At 39.2% G+C, this 10,768-nt stretch overlaps 1 protein-coding gene across 1 annotated transcript; it reads right to left on the bottom strand.

Moving 5' to 3' along the window:
* Positions 1 to 1,187: 1,187 nt before the first annotated feature.
* Positions 1,188 to 10,226, bottom strand: prpf38a (pre-mRNA processing factor 38A). Its single transcript, XM_040048505.1, has 10 exons — positions 10,016 to 10,226; positions 7,791 to 7,950; positions 5,954 to 6,075; positions 4,644 to 4,729; positions 4,449 to 4,559; positions 3,478 to 3,584; positions 3,305 to 3,331; positions 3,112 to 3,203; positions 2,310 to 2,358; positions 1,188 to 1,450 (listed from the first exon to the last, which is right to left on the bottom strand). The coding sequence occupies exons 1-10, from the start codon at positions 10,143 to 10,145 to the stop codon at positions 1,405 to 1,407; spliced, it is 930 nt and encodes a 309-aa protein (XP_039904439.1). The 5' UTR covers positions 10,146 to 10,226; the 3' UTR covers positions 1,188 to 1,404.
* Between the last annotated feature and the right edge of the window lie 542 nt (positions 10,227 to 10,768).

Here is a 10,768-nt window from a genome sequence, read left to right as displayed (position 1 = left end):
GTCCATCTGTGGTAAATTCTCTTCCCTGGACATGATTTGAAAAAGCACACACCTGTCTATTTAAAATCCCAAAGTTAACAGTGCAAGTCAGAGCACAAACCAAACTGAAGTCAAAGGAATTATCTGTAGATCTCCTTGACAAGACTGTATCACAGATCAGGGGAAGGGTCTTCCACGAGAAAGCGGCGTCTGGATTGGTACTTTGAGTTGGATTTCAATATCCTGTTCATTTCCGCAAATGCTGACTGATACCATGCATGGAAAAGTGTTGACTCATTTCAGGCCAGTGAGCCCTTCTAATGCTTGGTTTAGTGCCATTAGGTGCAGTGTTGTTAGGGATAAACGTTCAACAGCACGTTCCGAACATCCTGCATGCCCTGCTGTATGCAATAATGCAGAAAGAAACACAGGTTACACTTGGGGACAGCGAAGGACTTCTAAACATCTGCAGCATGCATGCTAGGCTGGCTGGACAATTACCTGATGGTAGTCGAAATGGTGATGTGGCCAGTGTTGGCGTAGCAGGTGCACAAGCTCACAACAAGAAATATTAGTTTCAGAGGCAGTCTAAAACATCCAATTATCCGTTACAACGACTCCTGTGTAGGTGTGGGATTCATTGTGTGTTACAGTGAGTTCGATGTAACCAGGTATTTTGCTCAGCTATTTTTACAGCAGTAGGTGTGGACAGCAGTGTCTGATATCATACCTCCTACCTGGGTTGTTGACCATGTTTTTCTTTTATGACCTTGACAAACACCCAGTGTCCAGGCTTCACCAGCTCTTCTCCTCTGTGCTCCGGTAGCTTCTACAGTCATTATTATTGTCAAGGCCGGACAGGCTGGACTCAAACGCAGGCCTCCGGGGGAATCGAGGGGAAGTCCAGGGGCACACTCCTCTTCACACAGTCAAAGTTTCCCCAACCCCTTACTACTAACCGCTTCTAGAAACTACAATTCATATTTACTTGTGTTTCAATATGTTACAAACATGCAAAAAAAATGTGGAAATCAGGGAGGGGTAAAACACTTTCAGTTCCCTCAGCCCTCATCTCATTTACAAATTTCAAACTTCCCTCATTTGCCTATCAGTTAATAATAATAATAATAATAATAATAATAACAACTATTACTACTACTACTAATTCTATTACAACAACAACAACAACAACATCCTTGAAACATCCGAAGAGTCACAATTTAGGGGCCTTTATTTTTGAAATGTCAGATCAAATCAGATTATGAAACACATTCTAAGCACAATGAACATGTTTACATGAAATATTTTATATATTTATACTCCCCCCCCATAAAAAAACAACAAGGGAAAAGAAAACAAATACACAGGAATTAGAAAGCAGATTTCTGAAAGTTTGGTATAAAAACAAAAAGAAAGAAAAAAAAATCACTCGTTTCCTCTTCGACTCTTCTTGTGACTCTTTTTTGAACTCCTGTAACGTGAAACAAAACAAAACCAAGTTAAATAAACAATGAATATTCTAATACCACTACACTGGAGTTGGTGAATACAAATATGCACGCAGAGGGAAACTCTTTCTTCTCCCTCTCTGTCTTGTTATTTTTAACCTGGAGCTTAAAAATACACATTTCTCTTTCTTTCTCCGTCTTTTCTGTCTTTAGCCCATATAAAATTACGGCACAGTATAGTGTGCCTGTGCTATTTCTTGTTAGTTACTTAATTTAGTTACTTGTTTATAGACAATTAAAATCATGAAAGTATAATGGAGAAACTGCTCTCACGGCTAGAGACTGGCAAGGAACAACACAAATGCAACACAAGGGGGAGCCAAGACGACAAGTCAGGGGGAGATACCCAAGTTTGGGTGAGAATGAAGCCCCGGGTATCAAGAAAGTATCGTTAAGTGAGAGAGGAATTGACCTGAAAGACAGGATCCTGGACCCTCTGTAGCCGGTTACCAAGATTACATAAATTACCCTCTGAAGGTCTTCTAGATGATGTGAATCCAGCACTACGGACAATACGTACTGCAAACATTACCGAGACTAACCAGCTGATCTATGGCAGCAGTGATCATGAGATGTTTGGCTACAAGATGAACAGCCCCAAGGAGCAGTACGCGAGGAGTCAACTGAATGGTAAGAACAAGATCTGGGCTATCAACACCTATGCCTGTGATCAGGTACCCTGCTGGGATAATAAGCTGGTCACAGGAGGAGATCGAAGCCACTGACATCAAGACCAGGAAGCACAGCGCCCACTAATCAAATAACGTTACCCAGATATACATTGATAATAATAATAATAATAATAATAATAATAATACTCACCTCTCTGGGGACTTGGAATGGCTGCGATGTCTGTGGCTTCTGTGGTGACCTGGATCACAACAATGACACCAAGTCATTTTTAGTTATAGACAAAAGTTTTCCAAACTTATGTAACTATGGAAATAACTTGAACATTTCCAGTGCTAAAAAACACAGTTGCAAAACAGATGGCAGAAGAACAACATGAATTTCTATGATTGCTGGCTTCATTTCAGTGGTTTAAAACCCACTGATATTTGTGGCACAAATCTTTGCAAAAAATAAACAGATGAAAACAAATTTGAATCCAAGTCATCCTGTGGACCACTGGCCCTGATCCTGAGTGTCCCACAAAAATGTCTGGCCCAGGTGTTTTATGGTTTGCATGCATTTTTTAAAAAACCCTGTTGGAGGTAAGAATGTCCGATATATATTCAACCATATATTATTTTTATTTTAGGATTTCACCTATTGTGGGTTATTATTAGAATGTAACTACCACGATAAACGAGTCACCACTGTACATATATATACGTATAACAAAAATAACAGTAACAAGCCAATCGATTAATTTTGGTTGATTAACTGTAAACAAAGTGCTTTGTTCATTAGTAAGTGAGCAGTTAAAGATATAATGGCTAAAATGCTTTGGAAGTTGATGGAGAACATACATGCTCTAAATCATATGGATGATATATTTGGTTGCTTCTTTAACTTAAATGTCTGCAGACTCTTTAATAACCCATATTTTCCCCCATTCTCAGCTGTCTGTTATTGTGGTTACACCATATGGCCACAGAACACTGATCTTCCCTTTAATTACCTGGTGATTTGGAGCGGTGGCGTCTCTCTCTGGACCTGCTGCGGTGGCGCCGGGGGCTCTTGCTGCGATGGCGATCTCTCCGTGGTGAGGGGCTGTTTATGTACAATAAAAAAAACACAGATATTCCTGTAAGACACACATACTAGCAGTGCAGTTTTAACAAGATTAAAGTGAATGCAAAAAGCAGTCATACCTTCTCCTCTTTGGAGACCTGCTCCTCCTGAAGAAGACAGAGATAATGGAGTTTACCATAATGAAAGCAACTGTATACACTCAATGTGGGAAAAGGTTGCTCTGCAAGTCTACTTGTCTTATTCACAAACATATGAAGACTCAAGAAAATGTAAGGATGAGCACAATGAGTACCGTCTGGGAGAACGGCTGCGTCTGTAACGTGGTGATGGGGAGCGGCGAGGTCTGTCATTGTCACGGTAACCACGTCTATGTGGCTCAGGAGTCTGAATTCTCTCCATCTGCAACCAAATTCATTCATGTTTTTATTTTTCAGTTAATCCACTAACAGACAACATTTTCAGTGGACATAGAAGCTATTTTATGCAGACGCCTCTATATAACTGAGCTGAGCAACCTAAACCAGTCATTGTATTGCAAAGGAACTAATTTACACTATGTAATACTATCTGTATTACTTGTGTTTGCAGTTTTTACATATTTGGTGCCAGATCGCGGATACAAGCGGCAGAAATGAGCTTCCTCCGAAGGGTGGCTGGCCTCTCCCTTAGAGATAGGGTGAGAAGTTCGGCAATCCAGGAGGGGCTCAGAGTAGAGCAGCTGCTCCTCCACATCGAAAGGAGCCAGCTGAGGTGGTTCGGGCATCTGACAAGGATGCCCCCTGGGCGCCTCCTGGGTGAGGTGTTCCAGGCATGTCCCACCGGGAGGAGGCCCTGGGGCAGACCCAGGACACGCTGGAGAGATTATATCTCTCGGCTGGCCTTGGTGTTCCCCCGGATAAGCTGGAGGAGGTGGCTGGGGAGAGGGAGGTCTGGGCCTCTTTGCTTAGGCTGCTGCCCCCGCGACCTGGCCTCAGATAAAGCGGATGAGGATGGATGGATGGATGGATGGATGGATGGTGCCATCTTGTGGCAGTACAGAACGTTACTGCTATTACAGATGGATTTTCATGTTTCAGTGAAGCTGAACATATGCTAACTGTGCAGTTAAACAAAAGCTGATAGTTGAACATAGTGTGTTTTGTTATAGTGAGGGCTCTTTAAACATTAGAAATATATTTGGAAAATGAACGTGTCAATCAGAAACCACCAATTTATTGCATCAGTTTTATATGGTAGATTTTTACTGATAATTTTATTTTTAACCTTATCTTCTTCCTCATCTTCTTCTTCACTGCTTTCTACTTCATCCAAGTCCTCCTCCAAAGCGCTAATCCTTGGGTCCAGCATCTCAGCCTCCTCCAGCACTTGCCTCTTCTGTAATACACGCATAAAAAAAAGAAAAGTCAATGACATTGGCACGTCAAACAGGTCAGATATACAAAAATGACACTAACACACCTGAAGCCGAGGAAGGATGACGTCACACATTCTCTCTGCGTGAAGAAGCCCGTCGATGAACTCGTCCACATGCATCACCTCAAACTCTGTAATAATTTACAAATAAAAAAATAAAAAATTACGCATTTGTCCTGGTTCGAACACATCCACTTTGAAGACAAAATGTTTACTTGCTACCTCACATATCCCACCCACTAACAAGTGTCACAATGAGGAAAAAAATCAGTGTCTCATTGTATGATCGGTGCCTGATTGGTGTACATATACATGCACAGCGCCTACAAATATAAACAACCACCCAATGTAAGGTTTTTGCCAAAGTTGTCCTAAATTGCAATGTTTAATCCACTAGTATGTGCAAGTGCTTTGTATGGAAGAGGATTAGGGCCACTGGGGGGAAAAAAGTGGGCATGTCCTTTTTTTTTTTCTTCTTCTTTTCCAGAATTTTGAGAAAAAAGTCAGAATTTTGACTTTTTTCTCAAAATTTTGAGGAAGAAGTCAGAATTCTGACCTTTTTTCTCAAATTTCCAACTTTAATCTCAGAATTCTGAGAAAAAAAGTCAGAATTCTTTATTTGCAATCGTAAAACAGAATCAATACTGTCAATGAATTAAAAAAATTACTGTTTTAACAAAAAGAAGAGAAAAACAATAGTCAAGTAAAACAGATATTTTTTTATTAAGATGTCAAATTACATTTTACTGTAATTTATTTATTTATATTCTTTAGTGGGTGAAAGTTATGCTTGATGAATTCCTCACTTCTCTGGACTGTGCTGTCTCAAGTTTCGGTATAAAATAACAAATTGAATAAATGTATAAAACATATAAAAATTGAGTTAGAAAAACATAATTCAGGTTTATTATATTACAATTCTGTACAAGCTCTTGACAAGTTACAAGGTTAAATTACTTTAATTATTGTTAATCTAAAATGTTAACCAGTAGTTTCATACTTAAACACCTATGCCACTTTTGTGCTCACCTTTGACTCATGCTGTCAGTACTGCTACACTGTAATGCTCCTAGTGCTGGGGTCTTGTTTCAATAAGATTCACACTTCAAATTAGGAAGTTTATTAGTGACATTAGCTCATGTGAAAAGATGGAGAATGCATTTCATGCACTTACATTGTACATTGCAAGTACTGCTGATTGCAAGCAGCGAGCAAATAATAAAATGTTTAGTATTTTTCTTTTATATGTCAGAAATATCATTATTGCAAATTTTCTTGAAATATTGCGATATCATTCACCTCCCTCCAACACCAGTTAGAGTCCAGTCATTTATAGATTAACTTGTCAAACTCACCTCCATTTCTGTTCTGGCTCTTAATCTTTCTGTAGTCATTGTACAAAGGCTCCAAGTATTTGTAGCAATCCACTGCAGTTCCAGTTAACCTCATGTACATCGCTCCAAGTAAACGCACATATCTAAAAAAAGAAAAAAAGAAAAAAAATGAGCACGAACATGTCATACCTCTTCTATGTGTTACACACATAAAAATATATTCTTAATCAATCCAGCACGAAATGTGCTACACACGCTGCTGACTGCTGACAACAGTTTACCAAACTGCTGTGCAACATTATAATCAGCAAGATCACATTCAGGCACAAAGACATTTAAAAACACATAAAACTATAAAACAGTACTTAAAGAATTTACAGAGCTTTTTATTAATAACAATTTTACAAAATAGCAGAAACATATTTTCCTTACCTAATCATTATCAATAAAGTATTCAACAAATACACAGCCATGTGACAGCTATGGAAGCCCGTTTCCGCCACTAAAAAAAAAAAAAAAGCTAGTATCCATAACTCGAAATTTCGAGTTATATTTCTCGAAATTTCGAGAAAATAACTCGAAATTTCGAGTTACTTTTCTCAAAATTTCGAGTTAGCTCTGCCAATCAAAAATATACGTGAATGAGGTCGCTTTCTTGTTACCCGGAAGCATATGGCGCAGGACCGCGCACTCAAAAACGGATCCCAACAAATTAAAGTATGTTTGCTGATAGTAACACCATGTGATTCAGCTAATAACACAGGGATTTCATCATTTGTGAAGCCAGGCTGAAAACACTCAGCAATCTGTGCATTCATGACTGGATGTAATACCGGTAGCTTAGCTGTAGCATTTGTAGCTGAGGGCTTCAGCTTCCGGGTAACATGGAAATGACGTCATTCACGTAGATTACTGATTGGCAGCGCTAACTCGAAATTTCGAGTTGCTTTTCTCAAAATTTTGAGTTAATATGTCGAAATTTCGAGAAAATAACTCGAAATTTCGAGATAATAACTCGAAATTTCGAGAAAATAACTCGAAATTTTGAGTTATGGATCCTTTTTTTTTTTTTTTTAGTGGCGGAAACGGGCTTCCATAGACAGCAGCAAAGTAAACCGAGGAAAATAGGTTTCACTCATACAAATTAACTGAAGAAATGTACAAATATCTCAGCCCCGCTATCATATAGCCCGACGGGCGGGGCTGACATAGATTTTGGTCGCCCGACCGGAGATATCGCTAGCCCCGGGACGTCGGGCTAGCGATTTTGAGAGCCCTGGTGATTCATCACATTTGTGTTTGAGTTCATTATTCGATTTGTAAACACAAAAGCTTAAAAAGTTTTGAAGAAATTCAGATAAAACTCAAGGGTCATAATAATCTATTACAATTTGGCTTACATCCACCAAGATCAACTGAACAAAAAGTTAAGTTATGATTCTTACAAGTGTGTATTTTGAACATTAAAAAAGTACCATATAAAGGTTAAAAATCTTGTCACATTTGACCTCTGACCTCTCCTTCAAGGTCAATAGACTGATCTGAAGTTTCGAGTGATAATGCTGCTATAAAGAGCAATTTAAAATGCCATTCTCAATGCCACTGTTTGCACTGATAACATACAGCCATATAAGAAATCATATATGGGTATTCTAAATATCATGCAACTTTTTCTTAAGGTCAAATGTTCATAAAGGTCTGTTATCTTTACAACTATGCTACAACCTTAGCTAAGCAAAATAGTGGTAATGTGCCTAAAAGTGTCACGAGTTTGAGTGAATTCTATACACTATGAACTTGGTTGAGAAAATTAACACAACATAAGTGTTTACTCCTTTTCTCTCTGCAGAAAACTCACTTGAAATCCTCGTTTTTTATGAATTCGACAATGATGTCTTTTTCAGGTTGAATCTGCAACATCTTCAGCGTGAGACAAAGGAAAGGAGTGGGTTTGATATTTCCACCAAAAACTCCACCAACATACTTAAGTTCCATGGCTTTGTCGACAACCAGCTCAGCTGAGGATGAAACAACATGCAAAAGCATTGTTAACAAAAAACTATAAATACAAATTGCATTGTATACAATTGTTGCCTGCAAATGCACCTGCATACATGCTTCCAATTAGACAATGAACAGAGGTATACAGACTTGTACAGATTAGAAGTTTACAGTTCTACTACTATTTTACTACCAGTACCATTTCAGAACTGGGGAGTGATGTCCCTCACATATTAGCATATTAGCACTTTGAGTCAATTACTGTGGTATCCAACTATCAGAGAAGGAGATGAAGAAAGATGAAGAAAGGAATGCCTAAGTAGTACAACAAGCTGTGTCCTGGATTGTTGATTGCCTGACAGAAAGACCACAATATGTGCGTTTTAACATTGTGTGTTTGACAAGATCATCAGCACAACTGAGGCACCAGAAGGGACCGTCCTCATGCGATGCAAGCAGAAACATCTGCAGCTCAACGGTACAAAGACCAAGGAATTGACTGTGGACTTTAGGAGGACCTGGAAATCAATGACTCCCACTGACTTGGTAAAAACACTGTACAAGAAGGGCCAGAACAGTCTCTAATTTCTGAGGTAGATGAGGTCTTTTAACATTTATTCCTTTTGCTGGAATGCACCAAATTGGGAGTGACATCACTTTTTCAATATTAATGCAATTTCATTAACACAAAATTTTACACCATTTCAATTGCAATCTGAAAAATGTTACGAAAGCCTTTAAATAAATATGGCCAAGAACAGTCCATGTCTCCCTTTAGACCCCTGTTTGCTGCAGGTAAGGCTGTAAAGGCTGCCATCAGCCTTTAGCAAGCTGTGTAATATAAACATGGTATGAAACCAAGTTAACAGTTCATCTGCATGTTTTAATACTACTCTTGGAGGCTTACTGCAGATTTTTCTCTGTGTAAAACAAATTTTGGTGTTTGTTGATCAGGCGCTTTGATGAAGGGCTCCTGCCACCTTTTTCCCAGTATAGGTTTTATTGGTGGTTACAGGAACAACTGCTGTTTTTGGGCTCTAGAAACACGTTTTCTTTCCTCAGCTTCTCTGTAACAGCTAAGCCTATTTGCTCTTCCCGGTGCATGTGTAAGTGTAAACAGAGTTCAGCTCCATGTGAAACTATGCCAGTGTTATCATCACTGCTGCTATTGTGTTATCAGTGCTTCTGTATAAAACTGGGAGCCACGTGGACTTAATGTTGTCAAACTAAATATGTTTGCAGGTCTGTTTTTAGTCACAAATGTGGGTGAAACATTTGCATTTACATCGTTTAACACAACGGCATGTTACAGAACCATGTGTTAAATTTGTTTATTTTTTCTATAGCCTTTCTTCAGTAACAAACTGTTTCAACTTCTGCAATCAGGCAGGTTTCGCACTATCAGGACAAAAACAGAGATACTCAAGAGGAGATTCTATCCTCAGGCCATCCAAGGCTTAAATCAGAACATGCCCCCACTCCCCTCATAGCATCACCATAAGGGTCTGGAACACAACCTTATTATCATATTCTTGTCATATTTCATATCGTATCTGATTTATTATTACGGTACACGCTGCTACACTGATCATGCTGCTTACCTACTGCTTATATTACTCTGGTCACTGTTGTACTCCAGTCACTGTTTACATTACACTAAATAACTATAGTCACTCAGTTCAATTACTGTGTTTACGTTTTTTAATTTTGTTTATTCTACTTCCATTGCACGGTCAGACATTGCTGTGCTAATATGGTACAAAACACTTTAATATTCCATTTGCAAAATGTACATATTCAGTTTTTTAATTTAAAATTTCCGATTTCTAATTTAAAGTTACTTATTGTTTATAATATTTTGCACAGTCAAGGAGCAGTTCAGGACACATCTTAATGTGTGTTGTACTTGTATGACTGTGTCTTGAATCTTTAGCCTAAAATAAAATAATTTCTATTGCCTAAAAATATCTCTCTATCTATCTCCCCAAGAATATAACTGAGCCCGCTTAATGTCGATAGTAACCCGCTTGCTAAAATGAGCCCTCATGAAGCTAACGTTAGCTCACTGGTGACACTACTAACCGGTGAGACCGAAGCATTCCTCCTTCCAGTACTTAGACTCGTAGATTCGTGTGCGGATGATTTTCTCCACCAGATACTGCGGGTTAGTCCCGTGTATACTGTTAGCGTCTTTAACGGTTCTGTTTGCCATGATACTACTATTCTGGCATGGAGAAAATGAACAAAAAAAAAAGAAAACCTTAGACGCCAAACCGGAAAGAGTAAATATTATTTCCGGTTCGACTTCTTCTTCTTCTTCCTTCCGCTTCTTCTTGTTGGCAAACAGCGAAACGGTGCATTACCGCCGCCAACTGGTATGGCGTGTGGACAAAAATGACACACACACAAAGAAATAACGACACTCAAATTCATCCATCCATTCGCTTCCGCTTGTCCTTTTCAGGGTCGCGGGGGGTGCTAGCAACACTGTTGAGGATTTATTCAAAACTGAAAGGACACTGAACCAGAGCTAACACAGCATCCTGCAGCGACATGCCATCCCACCCGGTTTGCGTTTAGTTGGACCATCTTTTATTTTTCAACAGGACAATGACCCCAAACACACCTCCACGCTGTGTAAGGGCTATTAGACCAAGAAGTAAAGTGATGGAGTGCTGCGCCAGATGGCCTGACCTCCTCAGTCACCTGACCTAAACCCAATCGAGATGTTTTGGGATGAGATGGCAGAGTGAAGGGAAAGGGGCCAACAAGTGCTCAGCATCTCTGTGAACTCCTTCAAGACTGTTGGAAAAAAATTTCAGGTGACTACCTGAT

The sequence above is a fragment of the Simochromis diagramma genome, unplaced genomic scaffold, assembly GCF_900408965.1.
Source record: "Simochromis diagramma unplaced genomic scaffold, fSimDia1.1 OVJJ01000557.1, whole genome shotgun sequence".
Lineage (NCBI taxonomy): Eukaryota > Metazoa > Chordata > Actinopteri > Cichliformes > Cichlidae > Simochromis > Simochromis diagramma.
Note: the sequence above shows the minus strand (reverse complement) of the source record. Positions and strands in the feature narration are given on the sequence as shown.

Bases quoted from the DNA above. Each gene is read 5' to 3' on its own strand.
- prpf38a (XM_040048505.1), bottom strand. From the start codon at position 10,145: ATGGCAAACAGAACCGTTAAAGACGCTAACAGTATACACGGGACTAAC. The intron at 7,951-10,015 runs GTTAGTAGTGTC...TTTCATCCTCAG, and splicing joins GGAATGCTTCGGTCTCACCG to CTGAGCTGGTTGTCGACAAA. The intron at 3,585-4,448 runs GTTAAAAATAAA...ATTTGGTTGCAG, and splicing joins AAGATGAGGAAGAAGATAAG to ATGGAGAGAATTCAGACTCC.